The following is a 27,951-nucleotide window of genomic DNA, read 5'->3' on the forward strand; positions in this document are numbered from 1 at the left end:
TCTTGTCTTGGTTTGCAATCCCTTTATTCAAAGTGTTTCACAGAGTGCCTTGGAGAGCTGCTCTCCCAAAGCCAACCACCCCCAGATGTAACAACCACCTTGTGTTGAGCAGAGCCTGGAGCCCCAAAACTCCAGCTGCTTCCCGGGATTCCTCTGGGCCTGGCTCTCCTAATTCCTATGGACGAGGCACAGCCCTGGAGCAGAGCTGCAGAGTCTGTGCTGACAGTGCTGAGCAGAGGCCTCCTGCTCCTCTAAACTCTCCTGACCTGCAGCATGGAATCAGCAGGAAGCTCTGGGGATGCTGTAGGTGTTCCCTTCCTCGTGGGAGTCAGAGGCTGTTGAAGAATCCAGTTCAAGTGTGAGGGCAGAGAGGGCGGCCGTGGCTGCAGCACTTACTCAGGCAGGTAATAGAAGCAGATGGAGACACAGATGTTGCTGGGGAAGCAGATGTCAATGCACAGGTAGATGAGGCGCTGCCTGCCGGGTCCTGCCAAGGAGCAAGGACAGCAGTGAGAGCAATGCTTTGGTCCTGCAGCTGCAGAGTCCCCAGGGATGCTTTGGTCCTGCAGCTACTGAGTCCCTGGGGAGCTGAGCAAGGGGAAAGCCTCAGGGAATGACCTTTCTTATTCAAGCTGTAGTCAGATGGAGCAGGCTGACAGCTCAGCAGGCTGCTTTGGCCAAGGATGAAGGTGACAGGGATTAAGCAGTGATGTCTCAGGGGACAGCTCTGTGTGCTGGCTGTGCTGTGCTGCTGGGGCAGCTCTGAGCCCATCCCAGTGCCACAGGACCCCCGCTCAGGACAGGGGGTGGGTAGGAGCCAGCACTAAGGAGTGGTGAACAATGGTCTGATTTTGCACTAGAGGTCACCCGTCCCTGTCCTGGGCCTTGGCAGCCTGTCCTGGGCTGCATCAGCTGCTGTGCAGCAGAGCCTGATCCTCTTAGAGGTGCTGGAAAAGCTCCTGCTTGCCCTGCCAAGGGGAGTGCCCCACTTACCGTGGCCTCTGCGCACCCAGAAGATGGAGGTGTGCTCACACAGGCCCTGCACAGCCTCCCCCAGGCCCCTGGGCTCCAGCTGCTCCCCTGCCACAATGCCCAGGAACTCCCGGTAGAACTTGGTCTGGTTGTTGGGCTGGAGCAGCTGCTCAGCCTGAAAGAAAGGTCCCTGTTGGCTCCTCCCAAGGAAGGCACTTTGTCCCCCAGAGCCCTGCTCCGGCTCCCAGGGCACCCCAGGAGTGCTCTGTACCCCAGCAGGTTTCTCCTGCCAGCTGCCTGGTCCCAGCTCCCAGGTGAGGCTGCCAGCTCTCATTCCCTGTCTGTGGGCTGCTGGCAACCCCAGCACTGCCAAGTTTTACTTCCATTTAGGAGCCTCAGGGCTGGGCAGGTGCTTTCCCTGCATCCCTTTGGGAAGCCTGTGTTCCTACACTTCTGTGGGAGTGAGGACCGAGGAGCCCCCAGGAGCCAGTGGGGAAATGGATAGCAGATGGCAGGGGCACAAAAAAATGGGGCTTTCTGTCTTCTGGAAATGGAATCTGCCCCTTCCCAGGCATCCACTGACACTTTGTTCTGAGGGTCCTTGTACATGATTGCCTCCAACTTCCTTCCCTGGCAGTTGGTAACAAACCCCCTTTGTTTTTCCTCCCCCAGATTTTTGAGCAGGTAACAGAATCCAGTGGGAGCGGGTCCTGCAGGAGCCCTGCTATTCACCTCCATGGGACACATCCCCCTGCCCCAGGCTGCTTCCCACAGGAATCAGGGCATGGATATAGCCAGGAGCTGCTGCTCAGAGCTGGCTGAGAGCCCAGCCTGGGGGCACAGCTCTGCTCCTGTGAGCAGGGGCTGCCACTGCTCCCCCGGGCTGGGAGAGCCCTGCCCTGGCTCCTTGGCTGTGGAGAGTCACCCCTGCAAATCCACAGGGACAACACTCAGTGACCCTGTGCAAAGCTCAGTCCATCCCCCAGCTGTCCCGGGAATGCTGCAGCAGCTGCTCACGCTGTGCTCAGAGGTGTTGAGAGCTGTCTGCAGGTCCCAGGGCTCCATCCTCCTCAGGTAGCAGGCTCGCTGCTCCAGCGGCTTGTAGCACACGTAGCCCTGTGGACAGACGTGCCCCTTGGAGCAGGCAGCACACGCCCACCCCTGTCCCAGGAAAGCCCTGAAGTGGCCATTCTCCTTTGCCCTGCTCTGAGTTTGTGACCAAAGGTGCAGAGGAAGGCAGCAAACAGGAGCTGAGGAGGCAGGGGTGCCCCAGCACTCACGTTCCTGCTGTCGTACAGCACCACGGCGCTCAGGTTGCTCTGCGAGGTGATGTAGTAGGTGACAGTGCTCCTGGCCTTGTCCACCACAGCTGTCTGGTTCCTCAGCGGGTCCTGCTGGCCCTGGAGTGTCACTCGGAGGAGCTGGGAGCCAGCCTGGGCACGAGGAGTGGGAGGGCAGCACCCACCACCAGCTGCCTGGTGCCTGTGTGCAGCTTCTCCCCCCAACACCCCCAGCTGGCCCTGTGCTGGCCCCTGTTCCTGGCTGATTCAGTGGAGAGGAGCAGGCTCTGACCCATGGGAAGGATGATCCACAACTCCATCCTCACCCCCAGTGCCCCCCGTGCCAAAGGCAGGAGGTGCTGGAGGAAAGGGCCAGGGGACCCCCAGCCCTGCCTGCAGCCTGCCAGCACCTCCCTGCCCCGCCTGCACCTTCCTGCACTGGGCAGGGACTGATCCAGCCAGACTCAGCCCAGAGCTCAGCCCACCCATCCCTCCTGGGAGCTGCTTCCACACAGCCCAGGGCTGTAGCTGCCAGCCCAGATCAGGATCCCTTACCTGGGCAGAGCTGGGGGAGAAGCTGAGAACCCCCACGACACTGACACCAACAACTGCAAAAAACAACAAGGCAACGGACAAGATGATCCAGAAGGTCCTGGAGGGAGCTGGGAAGTGTGCTGTGGCCCTCCTGTCCTGGGAGCCAGGCAAAAGAAGGAGGAACAGGAGTTAAAATTGACCCATCTGCCAATTCTTCATCAAACAAGTTTCCAGCTCATGACACAAACCCTTGTGCAGACTGGTTGGAATGCAGAGCTGCCGAACCATTGCAGCACCTGGAATAACCCCACACTGCTGGAATTCCAGATCCAGCATCCTGGTACCCAGCCCTGCCACAGCCAGGAAAGCTGCAAAGCCCCGGGGCAGGGCTGGAGCAGCAGCTTTCCAGACACAGGGAATAACAAATTAAATTATTGTGGTTCACAGCAGAAATCCCCAGCAGGACAGTCAGCCTTGGAATCACACCCTGTGTGGAGTGATCCTGCTTCTGTCCCCTCCCTGTGCTGGGCTGTGCTGGATTTTCTTGCTAAATTGTTCTCCATGAGACCAAGGAAAAGAGCTTGGCAGCGCTGTGACATTTCTATTGGCTCTATTAATTTACTTTAATTCTTATACTGAAGCAATTAAATTTAACTTCATGGCACATAATGGGATTTTTACAAAGCAGAAAATGTGCTTTCAATAATCTCAAACACAGCCCACATTTAAAAAATAACCTGTTTCTCAATCCTCTGAAGGACAGAGAAATTCATTCCATGCCCAGGATTACATGTGCTCCAGCTGCACAAGGATGGGCTCATCCAGCCGTGGGACAGTTATGGATCTTTATTGGAAACAGGGAACTCCCAGATTATTCCCTGAGAAAAGCAGTGAGCTTAAACTGCACCTATCTGAAATCCTATCAATTCCAGCAGAGCAGAGCCCCAGCCCTGCAGTAACTGGCAGATTTTCAATAACCAATGGAATTCCCTCCAGTGGGAAAGGTGCAGATAAAGAACTCCAGCAGCTCCCAGCCCCCAGCAGGGCACAGCTCACCCCCATCCCGAGCAGCCTGGCCGTGGCTCCTCTGCCCGGGAACCCGACCAGATCATCCCAGGTAAGCCCAGGCACCTCCAAGGCACCTCAACCCAAGTGACAGCAGCTTCTGGCAGGAGCTGGGCTGGGGGTGCTGGGGATCAACAGAACCCTCCCAGGATCCGTGGAATGGCAGGAACTCTGCCCCTTCAGAGGGGGATCAGGCAAGCACAGAGCAGCACTGCAGGGGCAGGGAATACTCACTGTAGGACAGGGAATGCTCAGGAATACTCACTGCAGGACAGGGAATACTCACTGCAGGACAGGGAATGCTCAGGAATGCTCAGGAATACTCACTGCAGGACAGGGAATGCTCAGGAATACTCACTGTAGGACAGGGAATGCTCAGGAATACTCACTGCAGGACAGGGAATACTCAGGAATGCTCAGGAATACTCACTGCAGGACAGGGAATACTCACTGCAGGACAGGGAATGCTCAGGAATACTCACTGCAGGGGCAGCAGGGCCGGCACCGTCCCCTCCTTCCATCCTCCACTTCAGGCGAGGACCTGGCTGCTGCCGCTCTGCCTCCTGCCCACGCTCAGGCTGAGCATGGTCCCGGCTCCAGGCACACCTGGGGAACCTGAGCGTGTGTCCGTGGGCCATAAATACCTGTCCCCATAAATAGCTGTCCCTGGCAGCCAGGGGCTCCGCGGGACGGGAAACCTGAGGCGGGAGCGGGAGCTGAGCGCTGCTGTCAGTGCCCGGCGCGGCTCTTCCTGCCCAGCCCCGGGACGGGCAGGGGCCACAATCGCGGCCTTTGTGTGCCCCGGGGCTGGCACGGCCCAGCACGGGGCCAGGTGAGGCTCTTCGAGAGATCAAATGCCCAGAGGACAGTGGCAGCCTGCCCTTGTGGCAGCGGCAATTCCCACATTTCAACGGGAGCTCCGTGGGCTGGAGCCAGGCGCTGATCCTGCTGTCCCTGGGCTGCACAGACACACAGACACACCTGTGCCACCCTGGGAGGAAAAGGGAAAAGGGCTGTGCCACAAAGTCACTGCCACAGCCTGCACTGCTCACACTGTCACCTGTGTCCTGAGAACCTGAGTGCCCAGATCCTGAGCAGCCCAGGAGCCCCCAGAACATTCCAGACCTGCCAGCCAGACATAACCAAGGTGTGGAGGAAAGGAAAAGTCAAGAATTCCTTCATGTGATGTCTATCCAGGAAAAATGCAGATTTTGGACATTTTCCTATCATGCACAGCCCAGGGCTGAACAAACTGGGTGATGGGAGCCCACAAGAAAGAAGGAGAGGGACTTTGCAAAGGGTTAGATTAGGTGTTGGAAAGAAATTCTTCCCTGGGAGGGTGGGCAGGCCCTGGCACAGGGTGCCCAGAGCAGCTGTGGCTGCCCCTGGATCCCTGGCAGTATCCCAGGCCAGGCTGGACAGGGCTTGGAGCAGCCTGGGACAGTGGGAGATGTCCCTGCCATGGCAGGGGTGGCACTGGGTGGGCTTTGAGGTCCTTTCCCAACCCATCCCTGACCCCCAGGATTCCCAACGCACAGCTCAGAAGACCAGACCACACAGAGACAATGCTGGGGAGAGCAGGTTTGAGAGTTTAATGGGAATTCAAGTAGAGGATTAAGAACTGTTTGGAAGTCAGAACAGAGATTTGAAGCACGACCAACACTACCACCAGCACATTCCAGCACCCCTGAGCCCAGGCAACGGCTCCCTTGCCAGCGAGAGCCCTCAGCAGGGACAGAGCTGCCTGAGGGATGCTGGACTCTCTCCTGGCCTTTTCCTGACACAAAAAGCACCAGAAACAGAGACTGAATCCAAACCCACACTGCTACTTCAGACACGACCTGCAGTGAGTCCATAACATCCATCTTCACGTTACCCAGACCAAGGGTAAGTTCTGCCTCTGGGACTTGGCAGAAGAGATTATCCACACTTCCTTCCACAACTCCACATTACAAACAAACAGCCTTCCAGAGGGTCAGCCAGTGCTCTGGGAACACGAGACCCTCTGGACTGCAGGGTTATTGCTCTGCAAAGAAGGTGACAAGTTACCAGGCAGGAAATGGCATCAGCACTGCCCGAGCTCCTCAGCTGGACAGGAAGGAAAACCAGTGCTTAAATTGAACTGTAGGTCTGGAATTTATGCAATAAAAGCCAGTTATTTGCATATATAATTTTCAATTAATTCTGTAATGCAAAAGCTTTCACTGTGGGATTCAGGCAGCACAAAAACCACGCTGTGGTGAGCCCCTCATTGCCCAATCCCACCTGGAGATCAAACAGAATCATCCCTGAGCAAGCCAGAACTCCTCACCACCCAGTGTGCCTGGCACCTGCCGGCACACGTGGAAGATCTGAACCTCAGGGATGGGAAGGAAGCACGAGCTATTGTCACACACAGCCAGAGCCACAGGGCTCCCTGTGGACAGCTGCCCTGGGCACTACATCCATCCACGGACTGAGCAGGAACTGGGATTATGCAGCTAAAGCCAAGGCAAGTGGCTCGCTGATGCTGAGGGAAGTGCAGGAGCTCGGTACACATCGATCCAGGGATTCCTGGGAAGCAGCAGGAATGAGGGACAGTCCTGCGTGGCTACAGACTCTCTGCATTACCAAATGCAATGGTTCAGGAGAATTAAATCAGTGCTAAGTACATTCCTCTCATCCTCCCTCCTGGGAAACAAGATATATTATCATAGACTCTATTTATAATTTAAATATACTCTAAATTGATGCTCAGGGGGTGCCCGTGTGTACATGTGCTATACACACTCTTGACCTTGGACAGACACTGTGTGCAGCAGGCAAGGTCTGGAGTTGTGTGGGATCATCCCAGTCTGCATCACAAGTGCAATGTGCAGTGGTCAAACGAAGGAGATGTGACCTGACGTGGGGCTGTGCCCCTCAACAGGGCCCCAGCTGGGAAAAAGTCACCCCAAGGGCAAACACCAGCTCCACAAGTGTTTCCAACCACAACCAGAGCTACTGCACATCCCAAGAGTCGTTTCCCTGAACAGACCAGGCTGAGCCATGGCCCGGCCTGGCCAGGACATGATCCTTCCCCTCAGATCAACCAGCTCCACCTCCCCAGCCCAGCCCAGAGGAGCTGTGCCATGGAGCACCAGCAGCACTGGATCGATGCACGATAACTAAACCCAGCCCCAAGCCCAGCCCCTGTAATGCCCCCTTTGTTCAAAGTGCATTTCAGACTGAGATGTAAACAGAATCATACCGAGAGGACAGAGAGGAGACAAGCGAAGGGTTCTAACCCCGGGGAGTATCTAGTGCGTACGTTACTGTCACGGGCTGCTGCCCGGGGCTGCCCCGGGCCCGTTACTGCCCCAGAGCCGGGAGCAGGTCGGCGATACTGTCGACGTAGTAGTCGGGGACCAGGCTGTGCCTGGCGGGACAGCCGCTCTCCTGGTGGCCCCGCACCTCGTCCAGCGCCGTCACCCCGGTCAGGGTGAGCAGCGTGGTCAGGCCGCAGCTGTTGCCCATCAGGATGTCCGTGTCCAGCCGGTCCCCCACCATGATGGTGCGGGCAGGGTCCACCTGGAACTCTTCGGCCACGCAGTCGAACATGAAGCGGTTGGGTTTGCCCACGATGAACGCCTCGCGCTGCGCCGCCGTCTCCACGGCCTTCACCAGACATCCCATCCCTGGGGAAACAGGCAGAGGGGTTAGGGACAGTGTCCAGGGCCTTCACCAGGCATCCCGTCCCTGGGGAAACAGGCAGAGGGGTTAGGGACAGCAGAGAGTCCAGGGCCTTCACCAGACATCCCATCCCTGGGGAAACAGGCAGAGGGATGAGGGGCAAAAGGCTCTCGGTGCCCACAGGAGAAAGGACAAACCCGCTCAGGACACTGGGAATGGACGCCTCAGCTTTACAGGCAGAAAGACAAGAGGAGGTGGTATTTAAAGCCTGCCAGGAGGTGGGAATTCCACCCCGCAGCGACAAAAGGGAACTTCTATTCCCAAGTAAAGGATCAGTAAGGATTCTCTCTCGTTCAGGGCTGCTGTGGAGGAAAGGGTCCGGGTCTGGGACACCCAGGCTGCCTCAAAGAATCCCAGAATAGCTGAAGGGGACCTCTGGAGATCATCCAGTCCAACCCCCTACAAGGCAGGGCCACCTGGATTAGGTGACACAGGAATGTGCCAAGGCGAGTCTGGAACATCTCCAGAGACAGAGACTCCATGACCTCCCCGGGCAGCTGCTCCACGGCTCTGCCACTCCCCGGGGAAAAGGCTCTTCCTGAGGCTGAGGTGGAACTTCTTGTGTTTTATCAACACAACACCGAGCCGCAGAGCAGAGCACGGAGACCGCCCAGCCCCGGGACCACCCGCTCCAGCCCCGGCCCCGCGCACCGGGGATGCCGGCGCCGCCCTCGAGCGGCAGCCGGTGGTCGCGGTTGGTGCCGACCAGGAGGCACTCGGGGCCGCCGCGCAGGAGGTACCGCAGCGCCTGGCACAGCTTGGCGTAGCTGAAGTGCTCGTCGAAGCCCACGAGCACGGCGCGCACGGCGGGCTCCAGCGGCGCCTGCACCCAGTCGGCGGGCGCGGGGCCGGGCAGGGCGGCGGGCCCGGGCCCGAGGTGCGGGATGCCCACGGCCTCCAGCTCGGCGGCCAGCGCGGCGCTGCCCAGCACGTAGGCGGCGGCGCCGGGCGGCAGCGCCTGCCGCAGGTAGCGGGCGGCGCAGAAGGCCGAGCTGAAGATGTGCCGGGGCTCGGCGGGCGGGAAGCCGAGGCGCCGCAGCTTCTCGGTGTAGGCCGCGCGCGTCCTCCCGCTGTTGTTGGTCACGTAGCACAGCCGCTTGCCCGCCGCCGCCAGCCGGCCCAGCGCCGCCGCCGCGCCGCTCACGGCCGCCTCGCCCCGCCACAGGACGCCGTCGCAGTCGAAGAGCAGCGTGTCGGCGTTGGCGAGCACGGCCCGCGCCGCCTCGCCCTCCAGCCGCCGGCAGCGCCGCGGGCCGCCCGCCGCCATCGCGTCCGCCATGGCCGCGCCCGAGCGCCCGAGCGCCCCGCGAGCCCCATTGGCGGCACCGCCCCCCGTGCCCGCCGCCCGCGCCTCCCCATTGGCCGCGCTCCGCACGGACCGCGTCCCCATTGGGCGGCGCTGCCGGCGGCCACGCCCGCCCCGCCGGGAGCCGGCGCCCGGTGTCCCCCCCGTCCTCCCGCGCGTCGCCGCCGATGGCGCCCGGCGCGCCGCGCTCTCATTGGCCGCCCGGCCCGAGGGCCCGCCCCCCGCGCGCTGCTATTGGCCAGGACGTCCCGGCTCTCGTTCGCTAACGCGTTAGGCAACTCCGCGGTAACTCGTCGGGAACTGCCCGGGCTCCGCTCCGCCGGGGCTCGGGGCCCGGCGGTCACCGGGGGCAGCGGAGGAACCGTGCTCCGACACCGCCCGCCGTCGCCCGGAACCCCCTCGCGTCGGGCTCGTTCCCCGCCGAGCCCCGTCCCGTTGTTATGACGACACGGCCGTAAAGCCGCCATCTTGCGGCGCGTTGCGACACGGGGGCCGCGATGGCAACGGGCGCGGGGCCGGCGGCGCTTACGGCAGGAGCGGCCGGGCCGGGCCGGGGCGCGGCCGCCGCGGGCTCCGGGCCCCCCGCGCCCCTCGCGCCCCCCGCCGCCCTCATCGGCCTCCCGCCGCCCTTCGGCGAGCAAGGTACCACCCTCAAGGGGCCCCGGCCGGCCCTGCCGGGCCCGGGGGCGGCGCGGCCCGGTGGGTGAGGGGGCCGGGCCGGTGCCGCCAGCGGGACGGGAGGCGGCGGGGTCTCCGTGTGCCTCGGCCGGCATCGACCCGCTCCCCTCCAGCATCCCCCGGGTAGAGTGGCGGGGGCGGGTGTATGCCGGTGCGGGGGAGGCTGGGGAGCTGCTCGGGACGGGATCCCGGTGGCAGGGAGCGGGGAATACACCGACCGCCCGGCCCCTCGGCCCTGAGCCCGGCCGTGGGCCGTGTCCCGTGTGCCGGCCCCGCTGACGGCGCTTTCCCCGCAGACGAGGATGACGTGCACAAGTGCGGGCGCTGCCAGACGGAGTTCAGCTCCCTGCAGGAGTTCGTGCAGCACAAGCTGCAGAAGGGCTGCCAGCGCCCTCCCGACGCGCTCGCCGGGCTCCTCGGCCACGAAGGACAAAAGGTGACAGCGGCTTCTCCCAGCCGGGGCTGGAAATAATTAGGATGCAACGGTCTGTTGGGTTGGAGGGCAGGGAGCAGCGTGCTCAGACCAGCAGGACCTGCCTGCTGAAAGGTGCTCTGTGCCAGCAGGTGGTTCCTGCTGTCGAGGAGTCCATCACTGTTGCTCACATTGTTGTTGAAGCATCTTCCATAGCAGAGGAGATCAGCAATGCCTCGGCCATCGTAGGTGAGCTCTGGGGTGCCTTGGCACTCCCAAGGGGGGTCTGGTACCTGTTCCCTCATCTGTGACCTCTTCTGATGGCTTTGGGTCATGGTTGGGTGGGTGTCACCTCTGTGTCACTGGGATTTGGGGCTGTTCCTGCAGAGCTTTGGGAGGCAATCCTCTCCCATCAGGGACATGGAATAGTCATGGGATGGGTTGGGTTGGGAGGGACCCTGAAGCCCACCCAGTGCCACTCCCTGCCATGTTTAGGGACACCTTCCATCATCCCAGTCTGCTCCAAGCCCCATCCATCCTGGCCTGGGACACTGCCAGGGATCTAGGGGCAGCCACAGCTTCTCTGGACACCCTGTGCCAGGGCCTGCCTACCCTCCTTCAGCTCAATTAATACAAATTAGATGTTAAACTCTGTTCCAAAGTGCCCATTTTATGCTGCCATAATGAGAAGATTGCAAAGACTCCAGTGGCAGGTTTAAAATATCTTTTCTCCATCTTCGTGCTTGACATGCCGAGACAGTAGATGATGGTTTGTTGTCCTGTAAAGAAGCCAACTGTGTCCCCACCTTTTCCCAGGCAGTGGGCACATCAAAGAGGTCATTGTAGCAGGAGACCATGTGTTTGAGAACCCGAATGGCCACGTGGATGGGGAGGTCAGTGAGGAGCAGGGCAGCCCTGAGGAGCAGGAGCAGGACATTTCCAGCGAGCTGATCAAGGTCAAGCTGCAGGTGAACAAGGAGGGGCGATACGTGTGTGAACTGTGCCAGAAGACATTTAAAACTGTGAGTATCCTCTCTGGGTGTGGGTTAGGGAGCCTTCTAGGCTGGTTGTAAACTAAGAGCTCCTAAGACTCAGTAGCAGCATGCTTTACCGCCTGCCACACTTCCCAGAGGGAAGTTCTGCCTTCACAAGGAGCTTTGTTCTTTACAGCTAAAATGTAAAATCTTTAAACTATTTGGAACGTCTCTTAAAGGAAATTCTTTCCCTAGGCCAGCATCCTCAAAGCTCACATGATCACTCACAGCAGCAGGAAGGACTATGAGTGTAAACTCTGTGGGACTTCCTTTAGGACAAAGGGGTCTCTGATCCGACACCATCGGCGGCACACGGGTAAGAGTTCTCCCAAATAAGAGCTCCTTGTTACTGGAGCTGTCTGTGGTTATCCATTTGCCTTCCAGTGGAATTCCTTCCTGCTTCCCATGTTTTGCTGAGACCATTGAGCTCCTCAGCATTTGGGATGTTGGGAGGCAGTGGAAGGTTCTGGGATAGGCACAGTCATGTGCTGTAGGAAGCTGAACATGTTCTTCAGCCTGTCACACAGAGCTGATCCTGGCAGTGCTGGCTTTAACATGGTTGTTTTATTCTTGTCATTTCCAGATGAAAGACCTTACAAATGCAAGAAATGTGGGAAAAGCTTCCGGGAATCGGGAGCTTTGACTCGGCACCTTAAATCTCTGACACCTTGCACTGAAAAAATCCGCTTCAACATGACCAAAGAAATAGTTGTCAACAAAGATGATCTGCCATCAGGTCAGTGATGCTGCCAGGACCTGCCTCCTGTCTGATAAAGCCAAACCCTCACAGCACTTGGAGTAGAAATTCCTTCTGGCACAGGCAGGCCAGAGCAGCTGTGGCTGCCCCATCCCTGGCAGTGTCCAAGGCCAGATTGGTAGGTGTCCCTGCCCATGGCAGGGGGTAGAACTGCATGACCTGTAAGATCCCTTCCAACCCAAACCATTCCACGATTCTTATTTATGATAAGAAGTATTCCCATGGTTTTGAAATTATATTTTTTATACCAGAAAAAAGTAATTTATAAAGCAAAGCTATTACCTCGAAGCCGGGTGTGAACTCAGAGATGTTTGAGAATCTGGTACAAAGGTGGTGTTAACAGGCACCTTGTGCTCTAAGGCAGCTGTTTTAGGGCACAGGGAGTTGCTGAGGGGTGCATTTCCCCACGTGGTTCATCCCTTGCAGGACCCTGCAGCTCCAACACAGACACAGTGTCCTCCATAGCGAGCGAATCCATCGAGGCCTCCCCTGTCATCCACCTCGTGACAGATGCAAAAGGCAACGTGCTCCATGAGGTCCATGTCCAGATGCAGGAACTTCCCGTGGTGGATGCAAAGCCCCTGGAGGCAGATGTGAGTGCTGTTTGCCTCAAACACCCTCTGTGTGTTTTACACAAAGAACGTTTCACCTCAGAGCAGAAGTGTCTTGGGTACTGACAGCAAATCTGAGTGTGGAATGAAGGGCTTCCTTTGGTTGGTTTCCTTCTGGGCTTGTCATCCCTTGGGTTGTCAGAGTACAGATCCACCTCATCCTCCTGCTCAGCCCAAGGTATCCCCTGGTTGATCTTTCAACCCCGTAGCACAGCACTGGACACCCAGAGAGAGTGGCCCTTGCAGCAGTGTTGCTGTAGAACATTGTGGGTTTGCTGTGCCCAACTGCCCAACTTCCTCCTTGTTCCTGCAGCAGCCGCATCCCGAGGAGCTGCCCTGCGAGGGGGAGGTGAACAGTGAGAACCTGCTGAGGCAGGCCATGAGGAATTCGGGGATTGTCATCGAGAGAGTGGCTGTGGAGGAGGTGCAGAAGCCAGATGAACCTGCGGCAGCTGCTCCAGAAGAGCTGGAGAACAAAGGGGTGGAAGTAGAAGAGGAGCCGTGTGGGGAGCAGTGTGCGAAACTGGAAGGAGCAGAGTCTGTATGTTTGTATTCCATCAACAGATTAATTTTGTAACCTCCCTTGTCTGTATTTGGTTGTGGGCAGCACTGTTGTCCTCATGGGTCTGCCTGTGCCTGTGGCTTTGTGTCAGGTTTTAGAGTTACATCCTGCAGGTGTGATTTAAGGGAAATGTTCCTTCACACACGTGCTGTCTCTTTTCACAACAGAGATCTCTTTCCTGTCAAAGATGGAGTGTTTAATTGGGAATTTGGGTAGCAATCCTAACTGGACACACCAGTTAGGAGTGTCTAAAAAAACAAAAAGCAGTTCTCCCCTTTTCTCTCTAGCAGACACCTGCAGAAAGAACCAACGGGTACAAACGTTACATTTGCTCTCACTGTAATGAAGCCTTCAATGAAGCTGCTGCCCTGGAAAGTCACAGCAAGAGTCACACAGGTAAAGGGCTGCTGGGGCTGCTGTGTGACACGAGCTGTGGCTCAGTGACCTCAGCTGGGTACAGCTCCTCTGATGAGGAGAGACTGCGGGAGCTGGGTCTGGTCAGTCTGGAGAAGGGAAGGCTGAGAGGGGATCCCATCAATTCATACAAATCCCTCCCAGGGGTGTCAGAGGATGGTGCCAGACTCTGTTCAGTGACAGGATGAGGAGCAGTGCCCAGAAACTAAAACACAACAAGTTCCATGTTGACATGAGGAAGAACCTCTTTGCAATGAGGTTGGCAGAGCCCGTTCCTGTGTCACTTGCTCCAGGTGACCCTGCCTGGGCACCGGAGCTGGACTGGAGGATCACCAGAGGTCCCTTCCCACCCCAGCTATTTTGGGGTTCTGTGGAAGCCCACACACGTGGTTGACAAGACAATTCCTCCCCTTCTCCAGGTTGCTTTTTGTGACAGTTCAGTTACACCTGTACCAAGTGCTGCAGGTTGCCCTGGATCGACCACCCATTTTTCTCTCTGTCCCTCTAGAGTACAAACCTTTCAAGTGCGAGGAGTGTGGCAAGGAGTTCACCAAGGGCTACCTGCTGAAGAAGCACCAGGAGGTGCACGTGAACGAGCGGCGGTTTCGCTGCGGGGAGTGTGGCAAGCTCTACAAGACCATTGCCCACGTGAAGGGGCACCGGCGCGTGCACTCGGACGAGCGGCCCTACGCCTGCCCCAAGTGCGGCAAGCGCTACAAGACAAAGGTGGGCCCCCCTCAGCAAACCTCCTCACTGGCCTCCCCAGAGCCAGGCTCTGGTGGTGTTCGCAGGGGTCCCAGGATGAGGGAAGAGATGAGAATCTTGACTCCATGTTTCAAAATTCTCCTCTCCAGCCCACTGTGAGGGGAGAGGGAGAGGGGGAGCAAGTGAGTGTCTCATGGTTTGGAGAGTCATGGTGTGAGCACTGACTTGGGAAGTACCATTCCTAAACCACCACCCCAGAAAATCCTCGTGTCCTTTAAAAGATGTTGAGTTCCACCCTGGGAGCAAAACCCCACATCCATGAGTTGGCCCTGTCCTTTCTAAGCTCTTGCCTTGCCTCCCTGTGCGTGCAGAACGCCCAGCAGGTGCATTTCCGTACCCACCTGGAGGACAAGCCCTACGTGTGCCAGTTCTGCAGCCGGGGGTTCCGGGAGAAGGGCTCCCTGGTGCGCCACATCCGCCACCACACCGGCGAGAAACCCTTCAAGTGCTACAAGTGCGGGCGTGGCTTCGCCGAGCACGGCACCCTCAACAGGCACCTCAAAACCAAAGGTGAGCAGGGCTCCCTCCTGGGCTGGCTGGGAATGGTGCTGAGGGTGGATCTCAGCGACTGACAGAACCAGAGGACACAGTCTCAAGCTGCACCAAGGGAAATACAGGCTGGATATTAAGAAAAAGTTTTTTACAGAAAGGAATGGAATGGTCTGCCCGGGAGATGGTGGAGTCACCATCCCTGGGTGTGTTTAAAACAAACCTGGATGTGGCACTGGGTGCCAGGGTTTAGTTGAGGTGTTAGGGCTGGGTTGGACTCGATGATCTTAAAGGTCTCTTCCAACCTGGTCATTCTGTGAATTCTGTGGATCTGATGACCCACATGGAAGTGGGCATGTTCTGGGAAGGAAACGTCTGGGTAAAATTTTCACCAATTACCTGGTTTGGTGGGATTAGTTGCACTGGACTTGCTGCTCCTTTAGCTCCTAAGTCAGGGATTTCCAGACTTCTTCAGGTAGTGCTGACGGTGTTATTCCAAAGGAATAATTCAAGTTTACTGGAGGAAAAAAAGGACTTTTGTAGGAGAGACTGAGATGTATCAGCAGAAAAGATCAATGATTTAAAATATACCCAAATTCTTCCTCTATGTTCTTCACACATGGCTTGGAAACCCTGAGTGGTTTTGCCACCTGGAATTTACCCATGTGGTGTTTGGAATTGCACTAGAGAGCTGCTCTGCTCCTGATGTCACAGGGACTTTCCTGGGCTGTTCCTTGGCTTGTCCTGGTGGGCCAGGAGTCCCTCAAGTGGCACTGGTCACTCATCCATGGCATCCCCTTGCTGGTGCTGCATAGCCCCTTCCAGCTGCTACTGGAGATGGACACAAAAACTGATGTTTTTCTGGACTTCCATGCAGGTGGCTGCCTCCTTGCTATGAAGGAGGTGGAAGAAGTGATAGTGTCAGAGGAGAGTCAGTCTGCTGACAACTTGGCAGCCACGGTCCTTTCGGAAGATCCGCACACGGTTCTGGTGGAGTTTTCCTCAGTGGTGGCAGACACCCAGGAGTACATCATCGAGGTGAGAAGGGGCAGCCAGCCTGCTCACTGGGAACTCAGCACAGGCACTGGTCAGGAAAAACTCTGCAGTTGTTCACGTTCCTGCTCCAGGCTTTTGGGAGAGGGTTAAAACAGGCTCTGCCCTGCCTGCATGGCCCCAGGAGCCAGTGGGATCAGCCTTGTTTGGAAGGAAAGCACTTGGAGCTTCCCCACCCTCTCAAAGTGCTATGTGTGCCAGGAGGCTGAGCCTGAGAACTTCTGACCACACCAGATTTTAGGTCCTCACTTCACTTTAGGTCCTTGCTTCAGCTTTCCCTCCTATTTTCTCCCATTTCTATTTATCTTGCTTTGTCCCAGATAACTCTGTTGTTTCTAACAGAGGCTGCCAAAAGCAATGAATTCTGCATTTTACTTTCTCCTCTCTGTCACACAGAGCCAGTTCTCATCCCAGCAGGGTAACACAGCTCAGTTATTGAGTGCTGCTGTAGTTCTTCTCCAGTAGGAGGAAAATCTGCTGTGTGGCCAAATCCTGCTGAGGGAGGACATTCTCCTTCGGTTATTTGTGAACATTGTGCATTCATTTTAAGTAGTTCCTGATAATGGGATTGGGAGGGAATGTCAAGGAGTTGTCTTTGGAGTAGCTAGTGCATGTCAGGGGAGCACAAAGACTTGTGTAAAAGATCTTAGTGAATTATATCTCGGTGATAAAATTCTTTTTATAAGAACCTCAAAAGAGAATAATCTTATTTTGTCTTCCAGACTTCTACCGAAGACATGGAGACCAGTGAAGCTACTGAAATAATAGAGGGAACAAGACATGAGGTAAAGCAGTCCTTTGGTGACAGGAGGGGTGACACATTCCAGACTCTGTTCCTGGGGTGAACAGCTGGAGCAGCTCCTGTCACTGCCCCGTGGGTGGCAGGCCCCTGTGGCAGTAAAGGCAGCAGCATCAGTGCAGCCCCTGTCCCCTGGCAGGTGGACAGCCACATCATGAAGGTGGTGCAGCAGATCGTGAACCAGGCCAGCTCGGGCCACCAGATCATCGTGCAGAACGTCACCGTGGCCGAGGGCGCGGCGGCCGCCGACGCCGCCGACACCATCACCATCGCCACGCCCGAGAGCCTCACCGAGCAGGTGGCCATGACCCTGGCCTCGGCCATCGGCGACGGCGCCGTGCTGGCCACCGACGGCGGCCTGGCCGCCCAGGAGGCCACCGTCACCATGGTGGCCTCCGAGGACATCGAGATCATGGAGCACGCCGGCGAGTTCGTGATCGCCGCCGCGCAGGAGGGCGACGTGGAGGTGCAGACCGTGATCGTGTGAGGGGTGGGAGCTGCACACCTGGGCACTGGGGCTGCTCACTGGGCAGGGAATGCTCATGGCAGAGTGCAGGCCCCTAGAAGGGGAGAGTGCAGGTCTAAAACGGGATAGGACAGGTCTAAAACGGGATAGGCCTGAAACGGGATAGGACAGGTCTGAAACGGGATAGGACAGGACAGGCCCGAGGTGTTCTCAGTCTAAAACCAATACCAGGAGTTAAACCCTTGGCCTGGTCACACTGAGGAGACTGACAGGTCACAAGTGGCACTCAGTATTCTGTACAGCAGCCTCGAATTAAGGAAGATCCTTTGGGGATCAGCCCACTCTGCCCACCACTGGGAGAGCAGTGATCTGGTTTTTAAAAGGATTCAGAAAGTATAGCAAGTATGTGGGGTCTCACAAGGGATTATTTAAATATATGCATTTAAAACAAGTGGAGAAAACCAAACCTGAGGAGTTTTGGTGTGTGTTGAGCACCACTGAAACACTCTCATGCCTTTAACCTCACTCCTTCAGGCCTCCCAAGGCACGGTACTGCAGTATTTCTCTTTTCTTTGGTATCCTGGACAAGTAGCCTTATGTACTGGTCTATGAATGCATCATTGTACCCTGCAATGCCAGCCAGGCTGCTCTGAGAGCCAGCCTGGGGGCTGGAAAGCCATATTGTATAGGAATTTGGGTTTTTTTAAACCATATATGGATTTTTAATTGCATATTGTACAGATTTGGCATGTAAATAAATACATTTTTAAAAATAAAATTATTTAAAGTTCTTACTACATTTTCTTTTCCAATTTCTCTTCTATTATACTCAAACAGAAGAATTTCTGGAAGGAGAGGTGAACAGGGACACTTTAATTTCCTCCCTGAAGTTAGTGCTCCAAAGCTGCAGTAGGACATGGTTTCTGCAGGTAAGATCCTGCCAGAAATCATTCTTTCAGCTCAATACACACAACCTGTTGTAGTCATTGTTAACAGTCATGGGTTAATTGTTTCCCAAAGAAAGATACAAAACCAGGCTGCTTCCTCAAAATTCACGGGAGCTCTGTGTTAGCCCTTCCCAGAGAGAAAGATTCACTTTGGGGAGATGGACCAAATCCCTCTGTTCAGGGGCCAGGACTGAGCTGGCCCTGGGTCTCACGGAGGGAGGGAGCTCAAATGATGCTGTGCTGGGGCACCAGTGAGTGAATTCTGCAGTAATCTTGTTCCACAGTCTGCCTGGGGCAGCCAAGCCCACTGCTGAAATAAAGTCTTAGAAAACATTTAAAAATGCCCAGAGAAACAAGAATATCTTCACGTTTTCTTCTTCCTTTCCAACACGGTAGGAGGGTTAAAGATTTCCTTTAAATTCCTCCAGATCCCTTTGGAATAAATGTTTTTGTAGATGAGGGGTCTGTCACGAGGCTGCGAGGGGAGATGGGGGGAGCCCCCAAATCTTCGGGATTTGCACCATTCGTTGGTGGTTTGGTTGGTGAGGGCCAAATACAGACTGAAGGAGCAATATCCCCCCAGGACCAGTGTGAGCAGGATGACAAACCCCAGCATGAAGACAATCCTAGGGAAAGTCAAGAAAAGGTGCTGCAGAGAAAGAGAGAAGTAAGTTAAAATGTGGGAGGGTTGGCTCCCATGGGCACTGCACAGCTCCGGCTGGAATGCACATCCATGTGCAGGTGGAACTGTATCTGCATTCCGGGGGGTGTCCTGCTTTAACACCTCCACAAAGGTGCCTCAGGGATTCTCAGCTGTTTCCTAAACTTTCCTACATCAGCTTATCATTGGAATGGAAATTCCTGCTCTGTGAACCAGATCTGCCGAGCGACAGATCCTGGAGACAGGATGGGAAGTGCTGTGAGAAAACCCCCCCATTTCTCAGGTATTCAGCAGCGGCAGTTTTCTAAATCTAGTTTTATGTATAGAACAGCTGAAACCCTGCAGTCTGTCCCAAGCCCTGCAGTCTGTCCCCAAGAACCCTGCAGTCTGTCCCAAACCCTGCAGTCTGTCCCAAACCCTGCAGTCTGTCCCCAAGCCCTGCAGTCTGTCCCCAAGCCCTGCAGTCTGTCCCAAACCCTGCAGTCTGTCCCAAACCCTGCAGTCTGTCCCCAAGCCCTGCAGTCTGTCCCCAAGCCCTGCAGTCTGTCCCAAGCCCTGCAGTCTGTCCCCAAACCCTGCAGTCTGTCCCAAACCCTGCAGTCTGTCCCAAACCTGCAGTCTTCCCAGCCCTGCAGTCTGGTCCCCAACCTGCAGTCTCCCAACCCTGCAGTCTGTCCCAAGCCCTGCAGTCTGTCCCCAAACCCTGCAGTCTGTCCCAAGCCCTGCAGTCTGTCCCAAGCCCTGCAGTCTGTCCCAAGCCCTGCAGTCTGTCCCCAAGCCCTGCAGTCTGTCCCAAACCCTGCAGTCTGTCCCCAAGCCTGCAGTCTGTCCCAAGCCTGCAGTCTGTCCCCAAACCCTGCAGTCTGTCCCCGTGCTGGGGGAACAGGACACGGTTCCTGTCAGCAGAGTGCGAGCCGAACGTTGCACAGCACGGACTGACCTGAACGAGGAGGGGGATCTCCACGGGCTGCTCCTGTCCCTGTGCATCCAGGTAGGTGCCGTGCATGACGTTGGAGAGCAGCAGCACCTGGATGAGGAAGGCAGCCGTGACAGCAGCCACGGCGCCGGCGGTGGCCGTCAGGGACAGCAGGTACAGCAGGAACAGGCCCGCGTTGCCAGCCCCGATGCAGTTGTTCACCCACACGCAGTGGTGGTCAAAGCGATGCACACACGTCCTGCAGACACCTCCAGGAGGCAGGGGCAAAACAAGAGCCTTGCTGTGGGAACCCAGGACATCTCTCTGGCTGCCCTGGAGGGCTCCAGCCCCTGCCTGGGGGTTCAGAGACCCTGGCACAGAGCCCAGGACCCCTGTGCCTTGGATTTTGACCCATGGAGCAAATCACCACCTTTCTACGAAGAATTACAAGTCAAGAAAGTTTTAGTAGAATAATAGTTTGTCACAGGGTGAAAAATAGATTTTTGAGGTTTTTAGGATGGGGCCTCGGGGTCCCAAGATGGAGGGATTTGGGCGCACCCTGTCCTTCTTCCTCCTTCTTCTGAGCCTCCATGTTCTGGGTGATGGTGGCACTTCTGGATTGGTTTAAGGTAGAAACTCACTGTCAAACATAGCTGATAGGTATTGGGAAGTGATGGTAAATAATGTACAGGTAGTTTTTAGTATAAAAAGGCAACACCAGTGTGCCTCAAGCCGACCTGCCAGACAGACCCATGGCAGGTTGGAGAAAGAATGTTGTAGATAAGAAATTATAAACAACCTTGAGAACGAGAACAGAAGAATCCTGACTCCTTCTTGGACTGCTGGGCTGGGAAAAAGAGGCTTGTACATATCTCAGAGTCACTCTGACCAGCAGAGATTCTGAGATTCGTTTTTAAATAAGCAGTTTGATCTTTAGGTGTTTTTTAAGCTGTAAATATGTGGGAGTTGCAGTCAGAGTTTAGCTGGCAGCTTTTGAGGCAAATAAATTCATCTGTGCATCCTAAGAAAAACAACATATTCCATTTCCTCTTTTATTCACCAAGACTGCAGCTCCAGGACTTTGGTTTGTCTGACAGTACTGCCTGGCAAAGCAGCTGCAAGGCAGAGATTGGAGCTCCCACCTTTATTATAGAGGATAAAAAGAGGTGGTGGACTTCTCATCCCTGGCAGTGTTCCAGGTCAGGCTGGCAGGGCTTGGAGCACCCTGGGCTCGTGGAAGGTGTCCCTGCCCTGGCAGGGGGTGACGTGAGATGGGCTTTAAGGATCCCTCCCAGCCCAAACCTTGACAGGGTTCTGTGACTATGACACAGAGAATCCTGACCTGAGGTCCTGACAGCTGATAACTTCTCATTTATAATTCCAACTCCTCACAAGCTCAGCTATTCCTGACCCTGAATTATCCCTCAGAACTGGCAATTTCTGCAAGAAGAAACAGCACCCAACCAGCTCCAGGGATGGGCAAGTGCAGCTGTGACCTGGGACCCCAGGGGAACAAACACAGCCCTGTGAGCACTCAGCTGGCAACAGAACAGCTGTAGTGGGAACTGCAGCTCCTGGGGGAGAAATCCTTTGGGGAGCTCTTACTGCCACGGTAATCAAGGAATTTCAGATCCTTACTGCAGTGCTTGGACCTGGCTGGTTTCTCCACGGTGCACGTGGGACACACGAGGCCTCTCTGGAACAACACCCCATCATAGGCATAGACCTTAGCCAGGGATGCAGCATTGGATTTCGTCACTGTCCCTGCCAGAGAGACGGGAAAAAGAACTAAAAAATGGGATCTGTAGCACTTTGTTCTGCTTTCAAAGAGCGTGGGTGTGATCTCACCAGGGTTGGCCCGGGAGCAGAGCAGGAAGCAGCCCAGGTTGCCAGCCAGCAGCAGGTAGGGCAGGAGCAGCAGGAGGAGGTGGAACTGCAGCTCCCAGCAGTACACAAACACCTCCCAGGTGTACTCCCCAAAGACTGCAGCCTGCAGGGCCACGTGCAGGACCACAAACAAACAGCTCCTGCCAAGGAAAGGGGACAGTCTGTTTAACACTCAGCATCCTGATTAACAGGTCAAGTACACTCAGAGGTGATCAAAGACTTTCCAAATGCAAGGAGACACCTCTTTTAGGTTTTCAGGCCAGCTTGGATTGCATATTAATAGTGTTTTCTCCATCCACTGGCTTCTCCTTCTCTTCTTCCCACATATACTCCTTTAAATATGGCAGCTAAATTCCCTGCTTTATTCACATGTACTTTGGATTTTTTCCCCTGTCAGTACAAAGCCTTATAATCACTTGCTGCTGACAAAATATGCCACAGCAATAGGCCACAAAACATTCTGCCAGAAGACATTTGCTACTCTGAAAGCAAAGAAAATAATCTTTAAAACTCTGCAATAATAGAACCAGCTGCTAGGAAATGAGGGTGGCAGGAGGTGGGCAGTGAGCACCAGTTGCAGAGTATGTGGAGAATCCCAGTGCCCCCAGCACCTCTGACAGTGCCACCTCTCTGTTTCAGGCTGTGTTTGAGCAGAGGATCAGCAGAACAGGCACCAAACCACCCCAGCACTCACAGCACAGCTGCAGATTTACAGCCCTGAAGTCACTGTCACAGCGAGCTGCTGTCCCCACAGAAAAGGTATTTAAATCCTTCCTGAGGCATCAGAGTTTACAGACACACAAAATGCACCTGAATCCAGGTGGCTGCTGTGCAGCTTCCCCCTCAGCCACCTGGACACCAGGCTGCTGGACTGACACTAATGGGATTTGAGGGAGGGGATGGAGACAGAGTCTGTCTGACTCCATCTGCAGCTGCCAGAGAGGCTGTGGTAATTCCTGTGGGGATGCAGGATCCCACCAGTGTGACCAACATCTGTTACTGAGCCACACTATCTTCATTTGTCAATATGTTCCAACATTTCAGGGCTCCACCCTCCAAACAACCAGCAAGGAAGGCAGAGACAGCAGCGTGGCAAACCCCAAAGGGAATCTGGAATCCCTGACAGGCATCCCAAATGGAGACAGGATTCCTAAGGATAATACCAGAGCTTTGATGGTGGCAGGAGATCCCAACAGTCACCAGAAATCAGAGCAGAAATGAATGCCAAAGGCATGAGAGTGCAATACCTCGTGTGGAAGAGCCTGTGCAGAGCCTGCTGTGTCACCCTCTGCAGCTGCCTGGGGACCACCAGTGACAGCACCTGAGGAAATGAAGCTCTGGGTTACCTGGCCATCACTGCTGCCTCGGGGCAAGCTCAGATTTAAGTACCAGTCTCTTCCCTCGGCTCTGGACCTGCACAGCCCCAGCACTGGGGAGGAGGCTCCTTTTCAGGAGCTCCTCACCACAGAATCAAAGGTGGGAGAGACCTTCAAGACCATGAAGTCCAGCCATGACACACAGAATCACAGAAGGCTGGACAAGCCCTTCCAGCTCCTGGAGTCCAAGCTGTACCAAACCCCACCCTGTCCCAGCCCAGAGCTCTGAGTGCCACCTCCAGGCCTTCCTTGGACACCTCCAGGGATGGGGACCCCAACCCTCCCATGCCTGAGCCCCCTCTCCATGAAGAAGGAAGAGAGGCAGGAATACTGCTGGGATTCCACAGGGGACTGAGGTTCCACACTCCTGGGAGCCCCCCAGGCCCAAACAAACATATCTGGGTTAATGTGTGAAAGTTCTAAGGAGCTTAGGGGGGGCGTGGGGTGGGGCTGGCTTAAGCAGGGGATAGACCTGAGCAATTCCCCAGCTACAATATGCTCCATCAGCCCATCTGACAGATCAAGGGAGATAAGCAAAGGGATAAAGCTTGTGGCCTCCAGAAAAAAGAGGGGGAAAAAAGAGCCAGCCAAAGCCCCAGAAATGCAGCTCCAGCCCATGGCTCCGTGTCCAATTGCCCTTTCCAGCACAGCTGAAGGAGGAGCTGCCCCTGCTCAGAGTGACTGCCCCAGGCAGGGCTGTGCCTGAGGAACTGTCTGCTCTGAGCTGGCAGATCCCTACAGGAGGAATTCTCTGGCAGATCTCTACAGTAGGAATTGTCTGCTCTGAGCTGGCAGATCCCTACAGGAGGAATTGTCTGGCAGATCCCTACAGGAGGAATTGTCTGCTTTGAGCTGACAGATCCCTACAGGAGGAATTGTCTGCTCTGAGCTGGCAGATCTCTACAGGAGGAATTGTTTGGCAGATCCCTACAGCAGGAATTGTCTGCTCTGAGCTGACAGATCCCTACAGCAGGAATTGTCTGCTTTGAGCTGCAGATCTCTACAGGAGGAATTGTCTGCTCTGAGCTGGCAGATCTCTACAGGAGGAATTGTTTGGCAGATCCCTACAGCAGGAATTGTCTGCTTTGAGCTGACAGATCTCTATAGCAACACAGCACTCAGAGAGGCTGCGCCTATTTCTAGCTGACACAGAGGGAAAATATGCAGTGAGAGCTTCTTGCCTCAGATGTGAAAGACCAGGAGGCAAAAAGCATATGTGGAGCTGAGAAGATGCTAAATATTTTGGTGAGAACTGGTGCGTCTCAGCTCGGCGGATTGAGGGATGAGTGTTTGCAAAAAGAAGGTTTTTTTCCAAGTGTGCTCTAAGAGGAAACACAACCCAGCAGAAAGGAACCTGCAGGAAACCTCAGCACTCTGCAGGCTAAAGCCAAGTGCCCTCAGCTTCTCCTCCATGGCCCCTGCAGACCCTTCACCACCCCGTGCCCATCCCTGGGTGCTCTCTAAGAGCTTCAGACCCTTCTGATTTTCTGGGGTTTGCATTGTATTGCTCCTTATCTTATAACCACTTACCTTCTATTGTGACCTTACATTTAGCATTGCCTGTATTTATATCCCAGGTAAAGCATTGATTATATTCACGTGTATTTATTTCCCAGGCACAAGTATTGATTGGATTCCTCCAGACAGTGGCTTCACACCACAGCAGTAATTTAATTGCTGCTGTTTAAACACTTCATAGCAGCAGCTATTAAGATATGGGGGAAAAAAATCAATTTCTCTGCACAGTGGGTCTATAAACCAAAAGGAAGTATAATACCAGTAATAAAAAAAGTCTGTCTGAACTCCTGTGAGCAGCATTAAACATAATTTACAATTTAAGTGATAATTTTCTTATCCTTTACCTTCCAGAAATATTACAGCATTTTTTTTCCTTTTTATTCAGACACAGCCCAACAGACAGAAAAATGAACTGGTGCTTTCCCAATTCCCCATTTTTACAATAAAATGCCAATTCTTAATCCTCTTTTAAAGCTCTTCATTCCTGCTTCTTTCTTAGTGAACAGGAGCCTGCAGCATTAGTACACACATTAAAGAGCTTTCCCTCAAATATCTGCCACCACTTACAATTCTCTCCCTATTTTAATCCTCAAACCTCCCCCACCTTTTTCCTCTCGATGACAGCAGCAACACCACAAAACTGCAAATCTCTGGGGCCCGATCCTTATTTAATTTTCCCAAGTTGTGTTGTGGTGTTAGTGAAGAAGGCACTTCTGGCATGGTGAGAAGCTCCACCCTCACCCCAGACAGGCAAAGGCAGGGACAGGAGCTGGGAGAGCCAAACAATTTTATACACCCTGCTTGGGCATTTAACCATCTCAAAGGAAGTGAATTTCTACTTCCTACCTCACTTCCTTGAGAGCAGACATTAAAACAGGATGAAATCTATTCTCACTCTGACCACACACACCAGCTTTTGTTGGTTTGGGTTAAGAACAAATATAGCAGTTTTAGCACGACGAAGCAGGGCAGATGAGCAGCAGGGGAGCAGCTCATTCCCCTGGGAGTTCATTCCCCGCCTGGAAGCGCAGCGCTGTACCTGGCTGGCCCTGGTGATGCTCCTCGTGAGGAAGCTCTCCTTCCTTGCCGAGCAGAGGCACAGCAGGGCAGCGAGGGCGAGCACGGAGCACAGGTACGCCAGGAAGAGCGTCAGGAAGTCCATACCGAGCCCTGCAATGGAAAGGAGCGGCTGTCGGACCGCTGGGTGCCAGTCCTGCGGCAGAGCCTGGCATTCCCCGAGCCCGGGGATGGAGCAGCCCCGCCAGCTGCACCCAGCGCTGAGGGCAGTGCTTTATGTGTCTCTGCGAGGGCAGAAACACAGAATCCACCAGTCCCAAAAGGCTGGAAAAAGCCTCCCAGCCCATGGAGTCCCAGCTGTGCCCATGCCCACCTTGGCCCCAGCCCAGAGCTCTGAGTGCCACCTCCAGGTGACACCTGCAGAGATGGGCACTCCAAACCTCCCCGGGCAGTGCCAAGGCCTGAGCATCCTTTCCATGGGGAAATTCCTGCTGGTGCCCACCCTGAGCCCCCCTGAAGCCGTTCCCTCTGCTCCTGTCCCTGTTCCCTGGAGCACAGCCCGACCCCCCGGCTGTCCCCTCCTGGCTGGAGCTGTGCAGAGCCACAAATTCCTCCTGATCCCCCTTTTCTCCAGGCTGAGCCCCTTCCCAGCCCCCTCAGGAATCCTCCAGCCCCTGCCCAGCCCCGTTCCCTTCCCTGGCCGCGCTCCAGCCCGGGGGACGCGGGGGTCACCGGGGGCCAGCGCGGAGCGGCCGCGGCCCGGCGGAAGCGGCGCCGCTCGGGGTTGGCGGCGCTTCCAGCGCCCTCCGGCGCCCCGGCGGGGAACGGGGACAGCACGGCCCGTGCCGCGGAACCGAGGACCGATAAAGCCGTAAAACCATCCGTGAAATCAGCCGGCGAGCCCCGGCGCTGCCGCGGTCCCGGGCAGATCGGTACCGTGCGAGCCCAGCGCCGACCATGCGCTGCCTCCGTCCTCCCGCAGCGCGGCCGCCGCTGCTCTCGCCCGTCCTGTGCCATTCCTTGGCCATCGTCACAAATTCCTGCAGGCTTGTGGCCCTCGGTGAAGTCCCTAAAGCAAAAGCCCTGTGCTCTCCCAGAGCTGTGAGCGCGACATCCCCCGGTAACCCCGATCCCCCCGGTCCCAGGTGAGGGGGGCTCGCTCCCGCACCTGCCGGTCCCAGCGGGGCCGGGCTGAGCTGGGAACGCGCGGGATGCAGCGCTCAGCCCGTCCCTCCGAGCCGTGTGACAGCTGAAACCGCCGGGGCCGATCGGGTTTCGGGGCCTGCCTGGAACTTGCCAGAGAAACCCGTCCGGTGGCGGCGGCCGCGCCGTCCATCCAAAGGCTCCCGAACTGCTGGCATGGTTTTCCCAGCTCCGGGGCCTGTCGTGCCGCTGGCTGGAGCTCGGACAGCGCAGGTAAGCCTTCCAGGGATGCTCCAGGGGCTTTGGCCGAAGAGCAGATGAATCGTCTTAGTGGGAGGCAGGAAACGAGCTTGAGTTTCAGGAAGAGTTTCTTTTTTCCCTTGGTAAGCCCAGTGAACCAAACAGGACATGAGAGGGAGAAACGCAGCCAAAATATTCCCGGAGCACAGCTGTCTTGGAGTGCAGCCCAAGGCACTTGGGTCCTGATGGAGGGTGCAGGGAAAATGCCATTTCCCCCATCCTACTGAGACAGCAGAATTTCTGCAGGTACAGAAACAGCTTGGCTTGGGTCGCTGGATGTCACCTGGCAAGCCTGGTGGCACAGAAGGGGCTGGGGTGGTCACGAGGGGTTTATTTGTGGGGGGACAGGCAGGGTCTGTGTGTGCACGGTCCCTGGGCACAGCAGGCCAGGAGCTGCAGGGAGGGCCACCACATTGGCACTGGCACCAGCACTGCAGGGGAGCTGGCCCACTCTCGGTGCCCTGCCAGGCTGTGCTCAAGGACAACCAGCCAGCAAACAGCTGGACAGAGGCTGAGACTCAGAGGGATGAAGCTCATTCAGTCCAAGCCCTGTGAAAATCACTTAGAAAGTCTCATCTGGTCAAAGTCTGGCAGAAGGTCTTAATGGAAGCCACATCCATTCACTTGGGATCCCAGAACTGAGCTCTTTTAAGGATTAAAATTTGCTGTCAGTGTTTAAAGTGCTCAAGTCAGTTAAAAATTGAGGGAAAAGAAGCAATTACCTCACTGGCTGAACAACAACAAAAAAAAAGAGAATTAATTGCAATTTTGACTATTTGGGCAGGGAATAGTAACAGAGATGCCTGAGTTTGTAGGAGCTGTGTGTGTCAGTGCCAGCATGAAAGGACAGATCCCCCAAAGCCCCAGGATTGCTGCTCAGAAGATTTGTGCAGGAGAACCTGCCAGAAAGGAGCTGCAGAGGACAGGAGGAGCAGGAAGAAGTGGGTTTCCATCCCCTCAAGCAGTGACATGACCACAGAGGTTCCGAGCAGGAGGAAGACCCTGCAGCTTCCCTTGCTCAGTCTGTGCCCAGCCCCATGCCAGCTGTGCCAGCTGTGCCGGGGAGGTTTTCCCAGCCCCTCCATCACTGCTGGCAGCACGGGCGGTGCCGGAGCCGAGGGGAGGCTGATCACGGTGTGCTCCATGGAGAGATGCAGACGCCCCTCCCGCTGGTGCTGCAGCAGGACGTGTAATTCTCTAAAACCTCTTAGCGTGCTAAGCCCTGGGATCCCTCAGTGCTGAGGAGCCGAGGAGAAAATCAGAAATAGCAGCTTAGGG

The 27,951-nt window shown here is 55.7% G+C and overlaps 4 protein-coding genes across 20 annotated transcripts; 1 reads left to right on the top strand and 3 right to left on the bottom strand.

Moving 5' to 3' along the window:
* Nucleotides 1-86: 86 nt before the first annotated feature.
* BRICD5 (BRICHOS domain containing 5) lies at nucleotides 87-2,960 on the bottom strand (the record flags this gene model as incomplete). The annotated part of the gene is made up of 5 exons (XM_018915752.3): nucleotides 87-487; nucleotides 994-1,147; nucleotides 1,990-2,088; nucleotides 2,253-2,405; nucleotides 2,808-2,960. Coding segments are annotated over 5 exons (654 nt in total), but the record flags the coding sequence as incomplete, so codon positions are not given.
* A 2,460-nt stretch (nucleotides 2,961-5,420) lies between these two features.
* Nucleotides 5,421-8,952, bottom strand: PGP (phosphoglycolate phosphatase). The gene is made up of 2 exons (XM_018916226.3): nucleotides 8,214-8,952; nucleotides 5,421-7,507 (listed from the first exon to the last, which is right to left on the bottom strand). The coding sequence occupies exons 1-2, from the start codon at nucleotides 8,950-8,952 to the stop codon at nucleotides 7,182-7,184; spliced, it is 1,065 nt and encodes a 354-aa protein (XP_018771771.3). The 3' UTR covers nucleotides 5,421-7,181.
* A 174-nt stretch (nucleotides 8,953-9,126) lies between these two features.
* Nucleotides 9,127-18,815, top strand: E4F1 (E4F transcription factor 1). 6 transcript variants are annotated; one of them, XM_050980074.1, is made up of 16 exons: nucleotides 9,127-9,510; nucleotides 9,843-9,982; nucleotides 10,111-10,207; nucleotides 10,775-10,980; nucleotides 11,188-11,308; nucleotides 11,576-11,728; nucleotides 12,176-12,342; nucleotides 12,674-12,901; nucleotides 13,210-13,318; nucleotides 13,845-14,062; nucleotides 14,413-14,611; nucleotides 15,468-15,628; nucleotides 16,366-16,428; nucleotides 16,582-16,908; nucleotides 18,439-18,522; nucleotides 18,695-18,815. In XM_050980074.1, exons 1-16 carry the CDS (start codon nucleotides 9,366-9,368, stop codon nucleotides 18,725-18,727), a joined length of 2,451 nt encoding a protein of 816 aa, XP_050836031.1. In that variant the 5' UTR covers nucleotides 9,127-9,365; the 3' UTR covers nucleotides 18,728-18,815. The 6 variants fall into 6 exon arrangements, 5 of the variants coding, with proteins under 5 accessions (XP_050836031.1, XP_050836030.1, XP_050836029.1 ...); XM_050980073.1 differs by lacking the exon at nucleotides 9,127-9,510 and having other exon boundaries at nucleotides 9,536-9,982; nucleotides 13,213-13,318; XM_050980072.1 differs by lacking the exon at nucleotides 9,127-9,510 and having other exon boundaries at nucleotides 9,537-9,982.
* On the bottom strand, nucleotides 18,351-26,806 carry LOC103817568 (zinc finger DHHC-type palmitoyltransferase 4). Of its 12 annotated transcripts, XM_050980083.1 has the most exons (8): nucleotides 25,253-25,989; nucleotides 22,567-22,640; nucleotides 21,281-21,459; nucleotides 21,071-21,196; nucleotides 19,372-19,701; nucleotides 19,219-19,334; nucleotides 19,012-19,128; nucleotides 18,833-18,934 (listed from the first exon to the last, which is right to left on the bottom strand). In XM_050980083.1, the coding sequence occupies exons 1-8, from the start codon at nucleotides 25,373-25,375 to the stop codon at nucleotides 18,833-18,835; spliced, it is 1,167 nt and encodes a 388-aa protein (XP_050836040.1). In that variant the 5' UTR covers nucleotides 25,376-25,989. The 12 variants fall into 12 exon arrangements, with proteins under 12 accessions (XP_050836044.1, XP_050836034.1, XP_050836037.1 ...); XM_050980077.1 differs by having other exon boundaries at nucleotides 18,796-19,128; XM_050980080.1 differs by having other exon boundaries at nucleotides 18,804-18,934; nucleotides 19,219-19,701.
* Nucleotides 26,807-27,951: the final 1,145 nt, after the last annotated feature.

The sequence above is a fragment of the Serinus canaria genome, chromosome 14 (assembly GCF_022539315.1).
Source record: "Serinus canaria isolate serCan28SL12 chromosome 14, serCan2020, whole genome shotgun sequence".
Classification (NCBI taxonomy): Eukaryota; Metazoa; Chordata; class Aves; order Passeriformes; family Fringillidae; genus Serinus; species Serinus canaria.

Excerpts from the sequence above, each read along its gene's own strand:
- E4F1 (XM_050980072.1), top strand. The coding sequence starts at position 9,692 with ATGCCGGTGCGGGGGAGGCTGGGGAGCTGCTCGGGACGGGATCCCGGT. Across the intron at positions 10,208-10,774 it reads CAATGCCTCGGCCATCGTAG|GCAGTGGGCACATCAAAGAG; the intron begins GTGAGCTCTGGG and ends ACCTTTTCCCAG. Across the intron at positions 13,319-13,844 it reads TCACAGCAAGAGTCACACAG|AGTACAAACCTTTCAAGTGC; the intron begins GTAAAGGGCTGC and ends CTGTCCCTCTAG.
- PGP (XM_018916226.3), bottom strand. The coding sequence starts at position 8,952 with ATGGGGACGCGGTCCGTGCGGAGCGCGGCCAATGGGGAGGCGCGGGCG. Across the intron at positions 7,508-8,213 it reads GGGCGGCGCCGGCATCCCCG|GGATGGGATGTCTGGTGAAG; the intron begins GTGCGCGGGGCC and ends CTGTTTCCCCAG.
- LOC103817568 (XM_050980077.1), bottom strand. The coding sequence starts at position 25,375 with ATGGACTTCCTGACGCTCTTCCTGGCGTACCTGTGCTCCGTGCTCGCC. Across the intron at positions 22,641-25,252 it reads GCATCACCAGGGCCAGCCAG|GTGCTGTCACTGGTGGTCCC; the intron begins GTACAGCGCTGC and ends TCATTTCCTCAG. Across the intron at positions 19,702-21,070 it reads AGCCAGGTCCAAGCACTGCA|GTGTCTGCAGGACGTGTGTG; the intron begins GTAAGGATCTGA and ends TGCCTCCTGGAG.